The sequence below is a fragment of the Cyanistes caeruleus genome, chromosome 4, assembly GCF_971803275.1.
Source record: "Cyanistes caeruleus chromosome 4, bCyaCae1.hap1.1, whole genome shotgun sequence".
NCBI lineage: Eukaryota > Metazoa > Chordata > Aves > Passeriformes > Paridae > Cyanistes > Cyanistes caeruleus.
Genome location: NC_141704.1, coordinates 58,906,765 through 58,927,125, shown reverse-complemented (window position 1 = coordinate 58,927,125; position 20,361 = coordinate 58,906,765). Strand labels below are relative to the sequence as shown.

Below are 20,361 nucleotides of genomic sequence, written 5' to 3'. Positions count from 1 at the left end.
GAAAATAAGTTGACTAAAACGTGATTTCAAGTAATTGAAACAAGCAGATTTTCCATTTTCAGTTTAATTATTTATTTATCAAAGCAAAAAGAACAAATTCTTTCCTAAAATCCTAATGGGAAGAAGTGTGAATTTTACTGACTGTATTTAGGAATAATTTTGCAAATGAATGCTTTGGTAACAAATGCAGGAAGATGCACTCAGACTCTGGAGACACTTCATTGTCACCATTGTATTTGTCCCAGCTTCATGGCAATCTCTGTACTCAGAGTTGCATTCATATATATGTATATTTATGCCAATAGATTTATTGCCATGCCAAGTAGTGTGACCAAGTAGTTATTTATATCTGAATGTGTGATAGTCAGAATCAAAGTGTGAAATAAGTGTGTGTAAAGAAGGACCAGTAGTCAGATAATTTCTGAGAACCTCAAATTTAAAATATAGTTATTCTAGAATTATGCTGGGGGTGAACAATGAACTGTCGGGAGTTGCAGTGAGATTTTATAACAGAAAAGAGAACTCTTTGCTATTTTGTCTTGTGAATTAGATGCTTCTAAATGCCAGGCTTGTCCCAAAATACATTTTCAAGTATTTCCTAAAGTATTTAAAATTGTAGCATCTACTTTCTTAGCAGATTTGCCTATTATTCAATTTCTACATTAAACCAAAAGATTTTAATAGTCTTGTGTTGTGGCTGTGCTTGGGAATGTCTAGCATAGAAAAATACATTAATTGTAAGATCTTGTCATAAAAAAGAGAAGAAAATTGAGTCCAGAATGTGCATTACTGTTCTGGGAGCTTGTTTGGCTGTCTAGGAAGTCTAAAATCTTAATTGAGGGATCACATTGAAGGGCAAAGTTACAGAGTTTTGGAACTGCCAAATTATATTCAAATAACACTGACATTTGTTTTCTTCTCCCTTACTACAAACATGAAGTCCGACGGCAAAAGTAAAAAATCGAAGAAAGAAGCGAAGCTGAGAGGTACTGTGCACTTCATTTAGAGGGGATATGATGGACAAATTGTTTATTTTAAATAAACAGGCAGAAAGTAACATCGTGAAATAGATGTGAATTGCTATCTCTTTCACAAATACAAATGATTCCTTCCTCTTTTCCTGTGTGGGCCAAATTCCCTGTTCCTGGGTGCTGCATCTCATTTCCCTGTCAGAGCAATACTCTCTTCTGTAGTTGTTCCTACTGCAATTAGGAAGTTGGGAAGAATTAACTTACTGTTAATCCATCCCGGTGGGAGTTTGGGCATGCTGTGACTGCCAGTGACTGCTAATCACTGATAAGCTTTTGTGGTGGGAGTGGCAGCTCAGGTGGGCACAGGCCAATTTGGGAACTGCTGCTACTCTTGCCTCAGTGCAGCACACAGCCTTGGTGTGATTTACTTGGAAGTGATGACATCAAGTCACTGTTTGGGAACATCTGGATTGAGGCACAGGCTGTGCCATCTTAGACTGAAGGTGTTGAGGTTGAATCAGTTCTAGTTTTCACATCCTCTCTAATTTTCTAGACCCTATGGCAGCAAAGAGAAGCCAGAACTGTGGAGTAGCAGATCCTGAAGAGGATTTCAGTGAACAAACAGATGTAAAATTTAAATTGTAGGAAACCAGTGGTTGTAGTAAAGAAGAAGAGGAGTTTGGGATTCAAGCACTGAATTTCACTTAAGCCTTTGGATTGAGAACCTGTGTCCATTGAAGCTGCAGATGGAGAGAGCAGTCCTGTTTCCACTTTTATCCTCACAGACTGAGGGGGCAGTACCAGAAACAGTGTGTTTTAGAAGTATTCAAATTAATGGATCAATCTTCATATGGGAGATTTCTGTGCAGTGAAAGATAAACATTTATGTTGCTTATTTTATAGTGGTTTTATCATTACAGCTGGTAACCAAATAATTTTTTAGATTTCATTTAGGAAAGCATAGTTATGCCCTTCATCTCTTTCCCAATCCTCAGCTGAAGCCCAGTTAAGAGCTGAACAAGAAGAAGCAGAAAGACTTGAAAGGGAGAGACTATATCAAGAGCACTTGGAAAAGCTTGAAGCAAAGGTTAGTTTTTTACTCAATGAAAAAATCTAATCCTATTTCTAAACTTGAGACTGTAAAACACCAGTAATTTATAGGAATTAATTTCCTTTCGTACTTATTGTTGGGAACAATATTGAGGAAATTTTCCAGTTTTTATAAATTTAAATACATTACCTCTTGTGATATGTGTTTCTTTAGTTTGATGAAATGCATTTTTTTTTCCCCATTTCCACTGTGCTTTCAACTGAATGTATTTCTCATGTTCCCCATGAGGATATTTGGTACAAATTCCTTAATTAGTTCCCTGCTTGGGCAGATACAGTGATTTGTATTTGAGATTATGTATATTTATTTTTCTCAACAGTCTGGCATTCAGAACAAAAACTGATTGGTAATAGATAAATATTTTTGTGTTTAAAAAGAAAAAATAAAAAGAGATTTACAATAAACTAATTGTTTTTGAAAGAGTCACTCTTGTCTACTCCTCTTGTACTTCACAGAATATTTTTTTCCTCCTAAGGAGAAGATGACTTTAAAATAATATAAATGAAAAGGGAACAAATAAAACAATCTTGCACCCTTTTTTCCAAATTATGCTTACATTTTTTAGCAGCTCCCATTAGAGCTGTCTTCAGGATGCTGATATGGAAACTGTTCAAATGAGAGGTTACAATCATATGTCACATTATGTTTATCATATGGCTCAGTAGCTACTGAGATGACAGTAACATACTGCAAACTACTGCAGACTTCTCAATTGGATGTTTCATAAAGAAAAAATAGTAACTCATTCAAATATCCCAAATTTGTTTCTTCTGTGTAAAATAATTGTAAGAAATAAGCCAAATATTTAACTGTCCTGTTTGATATATATATATATATATATTTTTAACAGTATCAAGGAGAGAAGGAGTCTGAACTAGCAGAACTTAATTCATTGGAACAGAAGTTTCTTTCTGCACAGCAGTGGAAAATGGATTACAGAGAACAAGCCAAGGTAAGCTTTCTTGCCAAAATCTGCCCATAGGTTTGGCAAGGAAGAGAGTTTAGGAGCTTCCAGTTCTTGAATGTAGGAGTGTGCTATGACAGCATTTTGAGCTCCATGTCAAAGCAGTGACAGGCCATGCTCACCCTCTTCTTTACTGTGGAGCACACAGAAAAGAAATGTGGGCAAAGAGGAGCCTGTTTGGTGATCAAAGTATCAGTGCCCCACACCTTACCCCAACAGTCACAAGGAATTGTAATTTCATATGTTTTGGTATCTGTTCTTCCTCTTTGTTTCTTTAAATCATTCTGCTTTTAACCTTTTCACCGAGAAAGTTCTGCCAGGGCTTAAAAAGAAATTCTGTAGAACATTTGTTTCAGTGGTTCCTGGGTATCATTCAGAGAGAGAGATGTGCCAGATTTTTGAAGGATGGGGTGCAAACCCAGGTTGGGGCTGAAAATGTATAAAAATGCAGCTAAAAGTTGGTGTCTACAGTTTGGGATGACATCCAAGGTGGTTGTATTATCACCCAATGGTATTATGTACCTGTCAAGTTCAATTTTAAGTGATAAGGTGTGGAAAAACAGTAGATTTCACTCTTGTGAATCTTGCAGACACATCAGTCAGTAACAGTCTGATGATGAGATTTGGTCAGGTAAGGAACCTAAGGTTTAATACCCTACAGTCTTGAGGACACAAGGATTTTCTCTTTGTCTTGTGTATTGCTTACTCCTTTTAAAGTCTCTGCAGAACAACTTCACAGTCCTAGGATAAATCATGTTAGAGAGGACTTGTGAAATTCCTGTAGTTCAACCTCCCGCACCAAGCAGGGTAAAGTCTGAAGTTAAATCAAGGTTTTCAGTTGGGTTTTGAAATGTTTAAAAGCTGGAGGTACCACAGCATCTTTGACAGCTTTACCACTCTCACTATAACAACTTTTCTCTGAATGCAATTGGCATTTCCCTGTTACAGTTTGTGATCATTGCCAGCTGTTGTATATGGATGTTTTTGGCAAACTAGAACTAGTGATTTTAAAGTAAATCTGATAAAACACTGGTAGATGGTGGGAAATACCAGAGTTTCTGTTAGTCTGTTGTTAAGATTATTTAGGGCAAAATAAATATATAATACCAAATACTGAGTTTCCACATCTGTTTCTGAACAATTTCAGTTTAGATGAAGACGTGTTTACAACTTAGCATGAAATTTATCCTTTTTCTCCAAAAAAGTGCTGTTACTTCCAAGAATGTGGTTATAAAAGTGAAGATCTCTTTTAAGTGCAAAGATGTAAAAAAGAAGAAATCAGATGTCTTATTACTGAAAATTGATTAGTCTTTTATACAGGAATTTCCAGTGCACTCAGCACTCCCCTATTGTTGCTTTGTTTGAAGTCAGTGGGAATGCTGATGGAAGTGGTTGGGAATGCAATCCTGTAAGTGCTTTTGCTTTAAAAGATACATTTTCCTTTGTAATGCAACTTTCAGTAACATGGGGTTATTAATCTTCACAGCAAACAGGAGGGCAGTGTTTCCTTGATATTCTATTTTATGGATGAAAAAAATTCCATTATGGGTGATAAATTGATTCTAGGAGCCAATGTTAGGCTTACTTTTGGCATTAAGTGGCATTAGTCTGCCACAGATTTTTTCTTTACACCACTTGTAGGAATGGTCAAGTGTTGATTTGAAAATAAAATTATTTTAAAAAATCCACTAATCTAGCATTTCACATTCCTACCAGGGGTTTCTGCAGCAGAAGAATTGATGCTTGCAAGGGAGAGGAAATCCTCAGAGGCAGAGAAAGGAGGAGTAAATATGTTGCAGTAGAGGCTCTTAATCAGCTTTATTGCCAGTGTAGGAGTTTTCAGTTTTCTTGGCAGAATCTGATCTGAGACCCACCTGCCTCTTCCCACCTGCACCTTCCTCATTTCTGTTCGCAGTCATTTTCCACCCCTCTCTTGTTGCAGGTAATGAATTCATTGCTTTTGTGGAGCACCCACTGATAAATGGGTATAAAAAGCAAGTGTGAGGTGGGCAGAGGCATCTTAACACATGAATATCAAAGTAAACCTTTTTTTCCTGGCATAAGGATAATAAACCAGGTGATGTTAGAATCCTGTGTAGATGAAGGTGTGAATTTGTCACTATAATATGTTTGTCTTTCAGAATCCTCCTTGTTCTTGTAATAGCACTGTGCAGTATACCTGTATCCACTTTTCTTTGAACTCTTCTTTAGTGGGAGCATTACCTCAAATGTGATGGGACTCCTGACCCCAGTATACCTCAGGAGATCAACACTTTCATGAGCTTGTGGCGTGACGACCAAGATGTGGACATTCAGCTTGTGATGGAGAAGGAGGAAGTGGTCCTAAATGTAAATGTTAAAATTATGTATTTCAGTTTAAGCTTAACATATCCTTAACAGCCTCCTCTATTTTCCCTTTTTTCATGGCCAAATGACTGAAAGACCTTCAACACCTAAAAGTTTTTCTTCAATTTTTCCATTTTTCTTTAATTACAGATTTATTGTTAACCCTGTAGAAGATGTGTATTGACTTTCAATATGCATTTAAGGGATTTGTGTGCTGTGTTTCTACACTGAGGTCTAGCATTCCAACACCCATATTCCTTTCCATTTTAAACCACAGCATACAAGCTCCTGTCAGATATAAATGCTTTGGTGGACAGCAGCCTCATTTTCTAACACTTGAGCCAGTAAAATGCCATGCAAAAGTTCCCAGAACTGATTTTTACCAACAAAAGTCACCAGCCATTCATAGCTTGTGAAGCAATTTTAAGCAATATTTGTCTGCTCTGTAAATTTGGGATTTTATTTTCAATTATGCTGACTTTCTGTGGCTTTTCAGAAAGGTAAACGGGGTCTTCTAGAAACTGGGCAGGGGGGGGAAGTTTAATGTGTAATACAAGTTTTACTGGGCTGGTTAGGTTGTAAGTTAGATTTTCTATCTGTCTATAAAAAAATAAAAAAGGTTGTTTCTGTGACCAAAATCTGTTTAGGTACAAGGGAAGTAGGTTTGCCTCATTTTTTGTGACAGAACACACAGTATATTAAGGATGGTGTCAAAACAGATACTTTTCCTATGTAAATGTCTTCCAGTTGATTGAGCAGTTGGAGTTTCTTCTATTGGAAGCATCACCAGATGAGATCACAGAAAAACAACGAGACCAGTACCAGGAATTTATTTTGCAATTGCAGGATCTGCTTCATCAGAAGTACAATGAGGCTACTCAGAACCTGCTCAAAGTGAGTGAGATTTACTGCTTCAAAATTGTGATATGTGCACATAAGTTTAACTCCAAGTGTCCTTTAATGATAGTTTGCTTTGTTTGATCCTAAACTGTCACAGAGATGAGTCTATGAGTTTTCAAACCATGCTTATAGCACTCACCAGACTTTGTAATTACTCAAAACTCCTGAAAATCTGAACTTTACAGTGGAAAATCTGATCATTAAGTCAGACAAGAATAAACTGCTGGGAAATTTTGTGAGATTTGGAGATAATGGAAACAAGAGGTGCTGTATGAAATTTGTTGACCAAAAAATGTAGATGTGAAAAGCAGCTCATAAGGTTGCCTTGTACACATTTTTTTAATGCAAGTTCATGTGATTGAAGTATTTTTTTAAACTAAGATCCGGGGAATGGTAAAGGGTATTCAAACAAGGAAATGAAATTGTGCTGGGGAGTCAGTTTCTTGAGCTGCATGTGTAGGTAGGGACCTTGCTATTTCAAGGATATTAATCACATATATAAAATACATTTAGCAAGGGAATATCAGTGAAATAGAGAACCAGTTGTGTGTGCACAGTCAGAACCTCCTGCAAATTAAGAAATGTTGAATTCTTGTTTAGTGAATTTAGGATTAAGCTCACAATGTAATTATTATTTCACAAGTTTGATGTTGCCTAAATGATAAAATAATCTGTGCAGTGACTCTGAGGTAAGAGTCCATTATTGCTCAGTAAATCCTTTGTTGGTTTTTTATAATTTATCCTGAGAATTTGGGAAGTAATGGAAGAATTCCTATTTGGCAGTACATGGCTCAGAATTTATGAAGTCAGAGTTAAAAAAGGGAATGTAGTTCAAATTTTAAGAAACAGATTTGAGTTGGACTTGGTCTGGTGTATTTTCATTCTTACATGTATTTATTTATTTATTTATTTATTCAAGGTAAATCAAAGTGAAATAAATAGAACATTATTTAATTGGCTTTTTTCTTTGTAGGCAGCTAGTATGTATGAAGATTCTGAAACTGGGAACATGCACACAGTCATAAAGGATAAAAATACTACTTTTTGTATTTGGGCCAATCTGAAGAAGAAAGCAAGGTACAGCACACTGAAATTATTACTTTAAAATGAGGCCTGGCTTTGTTGAATAAACACCAAGAATCAATTTCTCACCATATTTTTTTTTGTTGAATAGCATTCATTCTGCAGACTCTCAGTGCTGGCTGTTGCTATGGAGTGGTTTAGAGATATATAAATTTCTTAAAATGCAACAGCAGAGCCCTGTCACTGCCAGAAGAAATTTGGAAGAAAAACAACAACGCTCATGCAGAGATTTGAAATTCCTCTGGAAGCAGTGTTTCTTGCTGATGCATTTCATATTTTCTAAGTTGTTCCAGTTGCTTGCAAAGCAGTGAGTGATACTTTGTGCTCAGTTAAGAGAAAATATTTTAGAGCTTGGGATGCACTTTCATTCCTGAATCTAAGTTTTGTGTTTTTATTGGATTACCATTTAAATGGTACATTTTCGAAATGAGATTTTTGAGCAGACTTCCTACTCCCGCTCCATAAATATAAGAAATCAGTTATTAAAAGGACTTTAGCTTGACTAAGGACCTGTTGCTGTGAATTTTGTTAAGTGTGGGTGCTGAACAATGACCTGACTGACCTGCAGGAAGAGCCCATGTGAGTTAAGTGTTAAAGCCTTTTGGCCAGTAGAGAGATGCACTTAAAATACTCAGCTAACAATTAAAAGCTAAGTGTTGCTTTACTAGAAGATTTTTAGAACTTGTGACCAGCCTACCTTATCCAAAAATAAGTATCATTTGAATTCTTTTGAAAGGCACTGAGAGTGATGTAACACAGACAGCTGTGCAGGGATTTTCCCAATAAATTAGTCCATTTTACCAGGAATGTAATTCCTAGAAGAGCTGCCATTTGATCCTGCCTCATTGTCATCCTGCCAAGGCTTATTTTTGAAACTTCTGATCCCCTTGATGCAATTGTGGCTTTGCTGGAGGCTCTTACAGAGACCTGCCAGCACAAGCACGGTGACTCCCACATTTCTCAGGAGGTGCAACAAATCCCAAAAGAGACTTGAACCTTTTGTGAGGAAACACCAAATGAAGTGCTGCCAATCTTACCAGCGCCTGTTGTTGCTGTTGTTGTCACTGCCCTTCCCAGGTTCAAGAACCACATGTTCCAGGAGGTGGGGCATGGCTTTGACCTGCCCAAATCCCTGGCTCTGAGCAGTGTGGCCGTTCGAGTGTTGCACACCTGCTACGACCACGTGTCTCCCCTGTGGGTGCACTGCCAAGGGCTGCCAAGGCCAGAGGCCTCAGACAGCGAGGAGTTAGCTGAGCATCCAGAAGACACTGGGCAAGAACCAGGAGAAGAGGAGGAGAAAGGCATTGAAGAGCCCAGTGTGCCTGCTGCAGAAGAAACATGTTCTACAGGGAGGAAGGTGGGTAAAAATCCTCAAAGGATATCCCACACTGCTCTTGTTAACTTGAAGCTCAGTCACAGTGTCATGTGCAGGACAGCCAAATCCTTAAATGTTTCTTTGGAAAAGACAACTTCTGTCAACAGTGTAATAGATCTTCTCAAGGGAATGGAAAATAGAAAGGGAAGTTTGGATAGGGTGTGCAATTGGCATTTGGTTGGTGGCTTAAAAGTAGGATCAAGCATGAAGTGCAATTGCAAAATATTTCTATAAATTTCTGGCATATGTACAGATTAATGGATTCTGCTTCTTCAAAGCAGACATCCCCACAAAATTCCTGCAGGAATCCAACTTTAGGAAAATTTGCAGTGTGCAGAGTAGGATTCAGAGTTCAGCAGGTGTTGGCTGTGCAGGTGCGTGGCTGCTCCATGTCTGTATGCTGACCCTTCGCTTTTCAAAGGGCTTTTCCAATGCTATTCTGGCTGCCTGTGCTCTTCCTCAGCTCTCTTCCATGGAATATGTTTGCTTTAGGTGTAATGAAGGTTGCTTGGTTTTGTGTTGTCCATACTGCATTTGGGGTTTTCACTTTGTGTATCATGTGTGACTTTCAAATAAATGCCCTGTGTTCTCTACCTAAAATTTCTGCAGAAATAAACATCAAGTTTCTTCTTAGTATGTTTGGAGCAATTTCTTAGGATGTTCTGAGTGAAAAGGGGCCCACAAGCATCCTCGAGTCCAACTCTTAGGTGAAGAAATTCTGGAATCCATATAGGGAACAAATGGGGATCAAACCTCTGTTCATGATCATGGTTTTTCTCCTTTTCCGTCCCCAGCACCTTTGTAATGAATCAGCGCTTGAAATCCTACTTCTCTTGGTTCCTTTTTTTCTTTTTTTGTATGACAAATCTTATCTTTTGGCACTTTTCACCTATATTTCTCAGACTTCCTTTATGCTCCTTCATTTTATTCCTTCTCTTCTTCTTTCCCAGGTCTTGCACTCTTTCTCTCAATCCATTCTGTGACCTCTTTTCTAAAGGCTCCACTTGTCTCAGCTACTGTCCTCTCACCTCCTGTCCTGTTTGAGGAGATGTGTGATCTTCCCACGTGCTGGCCTGCAGAGCCAGGGCACAGAAGGTGGTGTGCCTCCAGAGGAGTCTGCTGTGGCATGGATGAATCCCTGTCTGGGTTGGATATTTGTCTGGAAATACAAGGGAAGGTGTTTCTTGGCATCCTCCTGTCTGGCTGTGCCTTGAGCTCCCCCACATTTATGTGTGGAAATACAGTGAAATACAGTGTGAAAGGGAATAAATATTATGGGCCAGGCATGGGCCAAAGCTACTGGTGTGTTCTGGCACAATTTCAGTGTTGGCTTGCATTCAGCCTCAACTTGCATTTTACTTTGTGCCACTCTGCTGGCTGTAAAATGAGCAAAACCACAACTTTCGAGCACACACTCTGCTGATAAAGTATTGGATGCTTGTTTGGTACTCAGGGACATTAAGATGGAATTTGCTGTGGAAATTAAGTAATTACTTTGTCACTATTTATAAATCCAGTTCCAAATTAGAGAGTGCCTTTAATCAAAATATTTTTGCTAGCTAGGTAGAAATTATTTCTCTTAAAACCTTGACCCTGTAGCAAGATCGGTACAACTGTTTCTGTATCCCTTCTCCTTGGGCATCCTTGAAGGAGGTGATACCTTCTTCTCTCTGACTAATGGAAAAATGTTTCTTGCTTTTTGTCTAGGAGAGTGCTGCCTCTCTGAAAGAAAATAGCAATAACACAGATGATATAAAAGAGACAGAGGAGGAAACTGAGATGAATGCAGACGCCTTGGATGTACCATCACAAGGTATTTGGTTATTTTTTTACACACAGCACTACAAAAGTACTTATTAGTATTTTATGTATTAAAAATTGTTCCCTGTGAGGGTGGGGAGGCCCTGGCACAGGCTGCCCAGAGAAACTGTGGCTGCCCCACCCCTGGAAGTGTCCAAGGCCAGGATGGATGGGGCTCTGGAGCAACCAGGGAGAGTGGAAAGTGTTCAGGGGGCTGGAAATGGACTTTAAGGTCCCTTCTAACCCAGGCCATTCCCTGATCTGTGGAAACACTGCAATATCTCCATGGGAATGTACCAAAGTTTATAGGAATGTTTTGATAACACTTGAGTTTTGTTGACATTTCTGTTAATGATTGGGTTTTTTTCTAATAATTTCTATACTTTTCTATTTTTTCAATAATTTCTATACATGATTGTATCATGTGGGGAGATAACAGGACAGGAAAATGGAGTTCATCCCCACACTTATTTTATTTATTTATTATTTATGCTTATGTACATGTTTATCATGTTTATATAGATATGCGTATTATTATACATATGTTTATGGGTGAGACACACAATCTTTATGAATCTGCCAGGCTCTGGGGAGATTTAGTTCCTCAGAAAATGATGATTCAAATGCATATTATGGTATGCATTGGTGCAGTGTGGGGTATTACTGAGCATTACCTAAATGGGTGCTTAAAGTGAGAGGGCCTAGTTCTAGGAAATAAAACTGTTTGTCTGTCCACATAAGTTACAAATTTCTCCAGTGTTGTGGTGTGGTGCTTTGGTTTAATAAGAGTGAATTTTCTTGTGGCACTGACTTAAATGAAGTAACTGCAAACAATTATTAGCATAATTTAGCTCCACCCCAGCCCACAACACTTTGGACTGAGCACGCAGTCCAGAGAACCAGTTGTCAGATTAGACCCTAAAAGCAAGATTTTCAAGAGAATATAAAGGACTTGGGCCTCATGTGGAGGAATTTGTATTTTATTTCTGTCAGGCTTTGAATACCCCTGCCACAGTATTAGGTGAAGTGGTTGTGCACAGATACCGATTATACCTGAGTGTTTTCCAGCTTGTTCATCTGTTTTAATAAGGAAAAAACTGTTTTTTCTGGCATGCTCATGGTTTGCAAACCCTTTCAATCACTTTTGAGAATAGCAGTGAAAGATTGCTCAGTTACCTTAAGTTCAAAACAAGGAGCCAGGTAAATGAGGGTTAGAAAACAGAAATGCAACAACAGACAAGAGTGACAGTTTCTTTGGATTTACCCTTATTGTACCATTGTTAAAGAGATAAATTACCTTGGGACAATAAATAGTTTCTTTAGAGGATACTTATATATTTTTGTATCATTATTTTAAAAAACAAGTTAAGGTGTAAGCTACCACTGTAAAATGCAGTAAAATGTTTTTTACTTCTGGTAAGTTTGTTGTTCAGAATAACTGCAAAAGGACATTATGATGATGTGTGATATAGTAGAGTCAAACCTCTGCAGAATGTAACTGAATCTGACATAAAATTAAGACTAAAAAACAAAATTTTCTTTTTTTTTTTTTTTTTAAGCTTGAAGACAATTTATAAAGAGAGTTGTCATTTTTTTATATGGTCTAATTCTCTCAGAGCAAATTTTGTAACAATTTCAGTAGCTGTTTTTACAGTACTGAATGCTTTATCTTGATTCCTGTTGACAGTAACTTCTCTCCTCCTGTACCATCTCGTGTGATGTTTGATGTGGGTTGGTTTTCTTAAGGAAAATATTTGTGGTCATTTTTGTCCACAGTGTTTCTGCCTTTTACTATCATTTTCCAGCTAATTAAACCTTAAGTTCATACATATGTGAAATATATGTAATTATACACAAAAAAGGAATTATCTTTGTTATCTGAAAATTGTGTTTAATGTTAAATCCCTCTTGCTCTTCATAATTACCATGTCTTTCACCTTCAGCACATGACCTTTTAGCACCTTATTTTTAGATATCTTTTTATCTGCTTCATTTCTTTTAATATCAATATAATCTTACGAAACTTGCCCAGAATCTACTGTATTACTGTGCTTGTGAAACTCTTGTGCATGTAACAATGGACTCATTTTGTCAGTAAAACCTTATTCCTATAGAAAACATTTGGCACTGGCCACAAATCCAAAAGCCCCAAATCAAGAAGCGCTTTTCATTGCCCAGCTCTCTGCCTTTCCCCACATTTCAGTGATTATTGAAGAGCACCAGCAGATGGGGCTGAAATGCTGCCTCCTGGAGCACTCCCAGCACACGGAGGAAGATGAAGAGAGGTGGGAAATGCTGAGTTTGAGCACCAGGTTAACTCCTGCTGCCCGGTGAATTTTTCAGAAGCGGATGCGCTGCTGCAGGAGGAGGCAGGAGGCAGAGAAGAGGCACCCAGAGCTGTTGATTTGCAGCAGCTGCTGCCCCTGGGGGGTGTGTACCACATCGATGCTCTGCAGCTGCCGCCCCAGGCCCAGGACCTCGGGGACTGGAGCATGGTGGAGGTGAGGGAGGAAAGGGATCAGCCCCTGGTGCCCTGGCACCCCTGAGGAGCCGCTCCTGAGGTTTGGCACTGCTGGCACACGCACTGGACACGACTTCTGAGCGGCAAACCAACGAGACGAGGTTTGCAAAGCATCAGATTTTCACGTGTGAAAGGTAAAAGCACGCTGGTACCAAAAGCACTGCTGGTTCAGCTGCAGGCTCTTCAGGCTGGCTGAGGGCTGCAATCGCTGTGTTCTGGTTTCCTCTAGTGCAGAGCTACCCCACAGCTCGCGCTGTGACGCTGGAAACTTTCAATAATCCCAATTCCCAATAAGCCAAACTCAGAGAGCAGCACTGTGGGCAGGGGAGCAGCCCAGGATGTTCATTCCCAGCCCCCTGGGACCTTCCCTCTGACACTGGGAGTGGAATTACACCTGCTTTTGCCTCCCAGCTGCTCCTGGTTTCTGAGGCTGTGCTCTGTTAGAAAGGGCTGTTCCCACACTGGGGCACAGGAAGGGTTCCAAGGCCTCGTGGTAGCTACTCTTCTACTGCCTTCAAAGTTGTACTTGGAAATGTGCAATATTAGTAAACCCTTTGAATGGTGCATTAAAAAACTCTGCAGTAGTTAGATGAACTCATATAAAAAATCCTGCATTTTCTGATAAACCCCTTATCTGTCCTTCTCCTGTCTTGCCAAAGCTGCTGGATGTTGGATTGGAGGTGTATCCATATTCCCCAGGAGAGGCTGAAGATGACACACAGTTTGCAGTACAGATGACCCTGAAGCTCCCTGATAATGTGATGTATTTTAAAGTGCCTGTGGTAGCCCGATGGGATGCTGCAGGTACGAACTTAGGGCATAAATTTATTTTAAATTTGAAGAGTGGAATTTATACCCAAGTTGGACTACTGTCACAATCCAGCTGTAAAGATAAGGCTCCAGTTTGGAGCCCAGAAATAGTTGGGGGACTCCAATGTTAATTGATTTGGTGATTTTACATTTTTTTTTGTTATTAGTTTTTTGGTTTGTTTTACTTCAGCATTACTGCCAGAAGCCTTCCATGTACATCAGTGTATCATTGCTTCCTTTTTGTCCAGGCCAGCAGTGGAGAACTGATGGCATCAGCGAGATAACATATGAAGCAGAAGAAAAGAGCATCACTTTTGGGATGGGTGCCTTTTATACAGTAGCCCTTTTCCAGGATGCTCACCTGAACCTGCCCTATCAGGCCTGGGAATTGCACCCCACTGGGGTGGATGAAGGACTCTTCACACTAACTGCAGCCTTTGCAACCATTCAGATACAAATTAAGGTACTGTCAATATTTTTTAAAATCAAACATTTGCAGTTCAAAAATCCCATAATTATTACAGTGTCCCTGAGTAAGAATTAGGGATGTTTCCACAAGAGTGATTTGAATCTCTCTCCCTTTCCAAGCACTGTGATGGTTATTTAATTTCAGTTATTTACTATGAGAAAGCCTCTGTGCATTTGCTCTGGAAAGTTTCGGTCAGTGCTTTGCTGCTGGTGCTGCCTTGCAGCATTCAAGACTGTTCTACCTGTTAGAGACCTAAAAATTGTTCCTCTGCTCTCAGCTCTACCAGAAGTTAAAGCATTTCTAGCAGCCTACTACTAATGTTCCTTATTGCTTCTCAAACTTCAAGCTACTCATGATTATCCATCTGTTCACTGCTGTACAAATCAGTACACCAGTCTAATTTCTGAATTCCTACACAAAGCTGGCTCTCTTCAGGATCTGTAAATAAAAGGTCACAGCCCAGTGTAGCAGATGATGTGGGTAATAGCCAGCAAAGATATCAATATTTGAAACCTAAACCAGAAAGGTATTTCCGTGACCAGTAAGTTGCTTTCACTGGTTTGTACAACAGGATAATCAGTGTATGTTGTCCTCAGTAGTGGTGGAAGAGGAGGAGGTGCTTTCCCACATCACAGGAAAATGGATGAGTCCTTTTGCCCTCAGAGCAGCTTTGAAAAGAGCTGGAGTGAACATTTTCCCAGCAGAGTACTCTCCCAAGTATGTCCCTGTGCCCAGGAAGGTGAGTGCCAGAGTTTCCTGGTGGATTTCCCTCCCATTTTTCAGTCAGGTCACCCTTTCCTGCACTGGGAGCTGCTGTGCTGCCAGCTGAGCCAGGGACTGAGTACAGCAGGCCCTGACATTGCTGTAACACAGGGAAATAGAGCAAGATCTGTTTTGTCTGATTGCTACTTGTGCACTGCAGGCTGCCCTGGCAGAAGTGAAGGCCTATGAGCAGATGGCTCTGCTTGCAGCTGCTTTTGCTTTTGCTCACAGCAAGTGGAATGGAGAAGCAGGGCCAGAGCGAATCGTGTTCAAGGTTTGTGGAGTCAGACCAAACTTCCAGAGCAGGCCAGCACTGACCCCTTCCCCAGTCAGACAGAAACAATGAACTCGCCCCTGGTGGCTTCAGCCCCTGCAGTGTCACAGACTGCACCTGAGAGAGCTCTCGGGAGACACAAGTCTCAGCAGCAAAGACACTTGCTAAGGAAAACAGAGCTGATAAATCACCAAGGGAGGCTTTAGCCAGAGCTGGGGTGACAGAGCTTCATGCTCTTCAGAGGCCTCTTGAAAATTAGCAGTCTGCTTTGCCACCTTTTTAAAGAACAGCTGGAAATTCCTTCCTGCCTGTAGGGTTTCTTTAGCTCCCTACTGCAGAGGAGGGAAAAAGCAACCTCAGTGTTGATTTGTCTCCACCTGTGAACTGAAACACATGGTTAAAACTTCTCCCAGCCAGACAAACACTCACAGGTGTGGCTGGAGAAAGGTAACACACCCCCCTGCTGAAAGCTGGAGTGGCTTTCTCACTCTTAGGCTAAATGCATGTGGCACACAAATATTAGGATTTGTACTCTGACAGTGGCACAGGCTTCACCTCACAGTGCATTTTTTCCTGCCATAGGCAAGTGAACATCTTACAGTGGGTTCTGCCAAAGACAACGACTGGTCTCTTTATATGTTCAATGGTGAGAAAGTACAAAACCTCAAGCTCACTGAAACCAGTGAAGCTTTTACAGAAGAGCTGGAAGAAGAGTCTGAATTTCACTCCACACTCTACCATATGCTCAAGGCTTCTGCCAGCAATGAAGCCATGGATAAAGTGGAAAGAGCTGGCTTCCTGTTTATTGATTCTGTGTATCAGCTGCTCCTTGCTACCAGAGTTTTAGCATACTCTTAGATACGGCAAGCTTTCCTTCAAAACTTTATTATCAAAAGCTTTCAAAAAAGTTACATTTCAAGTCTTAAATCCTTTTCTGTTCAAATCACTGAAACAGGTTCTAAAATGCAAACATTTTATCTTTGTTCAAGCAAAATAAATTCTTTATTCTCTTGTGGCTAGACCACCTAGACGTGTTTATTGTTAACAATGTTAAAAATTGCTGTTCTATTGTAAACTCTACAGAACTGAGACCCTTTTAGCTACTTTTAAAGATAACTTCTGCCAGAATGGGGAAAAAAACACCTTTTTTAAAAAAAAAATTCAATTCATGCTTTAAAATAAAAAAATAAATCTCCTCCCCAAAAATACCCCCAACCCAACAAAAGAAACCCAGACACGTAACCTTAAATCAAGGGCAGCCTCAGCTCCTGTCCGGCAGAGCGTGGCAGCGCAGCTCCGGCAGCGGAGCCGGGGTTATACCGGGGGAGGGCCGTTGTGTTGCAGTCCTGTGTAGGGCCACAGCAGCTGCTGCACCAGTGTCCAGGAGTCCCCAGTGCCCACAGGGGCTGCATCTGCTGGCCTCTGCAGGGACAGCCCCATCAGGAAGCTCGTGAGAGCAGCCAGCAGGACCAGCATGGACACGGACACCCAGAAGGTTTTGTTAGCGTTGCTGAAGGAAGCCTTGAAGTGGGATGCCCAGGCTGACAGCAAATTGTACCTGGGCAGGACAGGAAAGCCCTTCAGTGTTTCTTCAAAACATGAAACTCTCCCCACCCCACCCCCAAAAGCCCTACAGCAAACTAGATCCTACAAACATCGAAAGTGACAGGTTGTTACTGTTTTGGGAGCTGTGCAGGGGGAACTTTGGTTCTGGGTTTAAAACACAGTCAAGGAAGCAAATTCTTGATAAGCTGATCCCTGTCAGCAGTCCACCCGTGCTCCTCACACTGGGTTCCCAGAGAGCATTTCCCGGTCACTGCCCGCAATGGTCGAAGGAGAAAAGATCCCAGGGAAGCCATAAAGTCTCCACTTGCTCCTTTTTTCCTGACAAGTACCCTGGAGTGAGTGCAGCAATCCCTGAGGATGGAGAAAGGTTTTGGATGAGCCCATTTTCCAGAATGATCCTTGTTTGAAGGTTTGTCCAGTATTTGGTGCTTTTGTCAATTTCATGTGTGTTTTTCTTTGTAATGGATGTTTGAGTTCTAGGACACTAACCTTAAAATTAAAAAGGCAGTTACTAGTGTATGGCATTATTTTTTATTATATTTTCTTAAATTTTGTTTTGTGGAAAAAATTAATTTTCTTTTCATGCTTTGTACTTCAAGATAGACAGAAGCTCTGTTGACCCTCCCACACCAAGCATTTCAAGTGTAGTTAGTTGGATTAATTGTTGTGTGAAGAATAATACTTAAATCTGTTGTTGCTTCTATTGGTACACTTAAAATTTGGTGCTCCTGTGTACCTGGGGCTTTTGCCATGCTTGTGGAGATGTAAAATAAGCACTTGGATCGCTCTGGACACATTATGGGAAATGTGTGTTAGGAGAAACCCCCTGTGAATAAACTGCTGTTCTGTTGTAGAGATCTGCAGCAGTGCTGAGTTTGGGAGAGTGGTTGAAGGGTTTGGGAGAGCAGGGAATGGACAAGTCAGCTCTAGTAGGTTGATGTCTGTCTCCTTTTATTTACAGAATATAATAGAAATGTAACCCAACTGTGAACCCAAAATATGTGGCAATAATTAATAGCAATAGCTGTACCTTTTTCTCTTGAGGTCACTGGCAAGCATGGAACAAGAACTGACCCAGAACTTCTTGCTGGTGCCCTGGCAGAGAGAGAAGCAGCAATTGGTGTTGAGAGGTGTTAGTCCTGTGAGATCATGATTTCCTGAAAAACTTCAAAATTAGTCTGAATAGGAAAACATGGATTTTTGACACATAAACCTCACATGGAAAGTGACACAAAGATGATTTGATGAGAGATTTGTTGAAACACAGAAACGTGCTGATGTGTTCTCAAACCTTTCCCCTTTTGTGCCCCACTGTGTGGGACCAGACTGAAGAGAGCCAGCAGAGGAGTGGCCTCTGGCTGGAGAGAAAGGCACTGTGGGCACCTCCCTGGTGTCACCAGGGCACCTGTGGGGAACAGAATGGACACCGGGAGGGCAAGTGGAGGTGAGTTTGGGGACAGTTTGGGGCAAAATCCAAGTTCATCTGCAGGGAAAGAAGTAGGGGATATTTTGGAGGGAAAAGCTGAGGTGATCACCCAGCTCAGCCCAAGTTGTGTTTGTGCAAAGTGGGACCAGAGGTGAAGGTCAGTCCAAAGCCAGCCCTGCTCAACCTCTAGGTCCCAGAATAAATTCTATAAGCTGCCCATTGAGGGATTAAAAATACATAAAAATGGAACCAAGAGTACTAAGAAGGTTCATGGGAATCCCATTACTGTGTTGTCATAGCCTTTTTAACAGATCTTTAAGCTTTTTATGACAACACTGCATTTCTCTGTTGGGATTATTCACTCCGTGGGCTGTGGGGTTTATTTGGATTTGAACTCCCTCACAGTGGCCCTACACTGCTCAGGAGCTGGGAGGAAAAGCAGTCAGAGCTCCTGGCAGGGGCAGGGTGTTTTCCCCCAGAGCAGATCCAGCTGCTGCCCACAGCCTGGCCAGGAGGGATCTGCTTTGGCTCCTGTCTTCTGCAAGGAAAGAATGTTTCAGCTGGGATTCCAGCAGCCTCGTCTCCCAGAGATTCCTGGGCAGCCGATCCACCCTCCCTCCTCTCCTGCTCTCAGCTCACACCCAGCCAGGGTCAACTGTGTAGAGGGAATTTGTCCCACCAGCAGCAGGGAAAGGACACCAGCTCCCACCCTTGGACTTGGATTGTCCCTCTGGGGGATGCTGGGGGCTGGGATTTAGATCTTTCCATACACTTGGCTGCTGAAATTTCCCAGCCCATGGGCTTTACCTGACAGGACAGCACAAAGATTGTTCTCTGTGTGATGCCCAGATCTGGGGTTCAGTATCAGCTTTGCTAGTTCAGATGAATTATACCTGTGGCCCCACATTTCCTGCTGGAATAACCTGACAGTGCCTCATGGAATGTGGATATTCCTATGCAGAGCTGCCACTTTAACACCAGCTGTGTCAGGAACCAGCAGCGGTTCCAGGGAAGCTCAGTGGGATCAGGACAAAGACAGGTTTATAATCCATAGAATTTGCTACTTATATCACTCATTCCCCAGCCCCACCGATGTCCCTGGGGGACACTTGACAGAGTCCCCTGGAATTCAGCCAGTTTCATCCCCCTGAGGTCAGGCTCCAGTCGATATTTTAAAGCAGGAGACAGTGGTGGCCGCACACACTCCTGGCCAGTGCTGAGGCAGCTCCTGGGCCCAGGGGAGGTCATCTCTCTCTGAAGAAGCTGAGTTCATTTCAGAACCTCTGGAGTGGCCTCTGGAAGTTCTTTACCCTGAGGAAACATGCACATCCCTGCTTTCAGCACACCTCCAGTGGTACCCTCCTGTGAAAGCTCTCCATCAGTTCTGTAGTTCCAGCTGTCTCCCTCAAAAATTCCAAGTTTAATCCAAACAAAAGTTCATCCCACTGTAACCTTTTATTTTAAGGCATCTCTGAGGGTTATTGCTCAGAGTTTAATTTCTGTATGAGGGAAGGTTCCCTTGGTTTTAATGCTGCTGATGGATGGTGTCCCTGGGCTGGAAGGGAAGGGATTTGGGGTGGGTGGGTCATACCTGGGGGTGTGTGGGAGCTCCAGGAGGTCGGCACCAGGAATTGCTGTCTGAACCTCTCCACAAATGCACCGTGCCGACATTCCCAGTAGTGCCAGCTTGGGGTATTTTTGGGGTGTGGGTGGGGTCTGTCCGGGCTGAAGCATCTCCAGGATGCCCGTTCGGAGCAGCCCCTGGCCGAGGAGCCGCTGGCAGCCCTTTATCCACGTCCATCCGAGCACTGCCCAGGAATCCCAGCGCCCATCCCCGGGATGTGCGCTTGGCCCGCTGCGTGCCGCGGGTGGGACACTGCAGGCACAGCTCCTGCCCTGCAAACACCGAGGACAAGAGGTGCTGGTTCCCTTCCTGGGGCTGCCAGCCCCTCCCAGCCAGCTGGGACACACGGAGGAAACACC

At 41.6% G+C, this 20,361-nt stretch overlaps 1 protein-coding gene and 1 long non-coding RNA gene across 11 annotated transcripts in view; one reads left to right on the top strand and one right to left on the bottom strand.

The window, feature by feature from the left end:
- DNAI7 (dynein axonemal intermediate chain 7) overlaps positions 1-16,410 on the top strand; it is a 17,958-nt gene extending 1,548 nt beyond the window's left edge. For 3 of the 10 annotated variants that reach the window (XM_086884981.1, XM_086884985.1, XM_023927229.2), the window contains 15 exons: positions 941-986; positions 1,967-2,058; positions 2,933-3,034; positions 5,258-5,395; positions 6,140-6,286; positions 7,266-7,369; positions 7,467-7,682; positions 8,453-8,732; positions 10,458-10,563; positions 12,894-13,051; positions 13,731-13,875; positions 14,130-14,344; positions 14,922-15,089; positions 15,273-15,386; positions 15,969-16,410. In XM_086884981.1, the coding sequence (XP_086741107.1) occupies positions 941-986; positions 1,967-2,058; positions 2,933-3,034; positions 5,258-5,395; positions 6,140-6,286; positions 7,266-7,369; positions 7,467-7,682; positions 8,453-8,732; positions 10,458-10,563; positions 12,894-13,051; positions 13,731-13,875; positions 14,130-14,344; positions 14,922-15,089; positions 15,273-15,386; positions 15,969-16,244 (2,307 nt within the window). In that variant the 3' untranslated portion in view covers positions 16,245-16,410. The remainder of the gene's footprint in view (positions 1-940; positions 987-1,966; positions 2,059-2,932; positions 3,035-5,257; positions 5,396-6,139; positions 6,287-7,265; positions 7,370-7,466; positions 7,683-8,452; positions 8,733-10,457; positions 10,564-12,893; positions 13,052-13,730; positions 13,876-14,129; positions 14,345-14,921; positions 15,090-15,272; positions 15,387-15,968) is intronic. The other 7 variants (XM_086884983.1, XM_086884988.1, XR_015285684.1 and 4 more) reach the window with 6 other exon arrangements.
- LOC111945061 (uncharacterized) lies at positions 16,256-20,361 on the bottom strand. The gene is made up of 3 exons (XR_015285686.1): positions 19,970-20,361; positions 17,983-19,689; positions 16,256-16,944 (listed from the first exon to the last, which is right to left on the bottom strand). It is a non-coding gene; the product is annotated as an uncharacterized LOC111945061 (long non-coding RNA).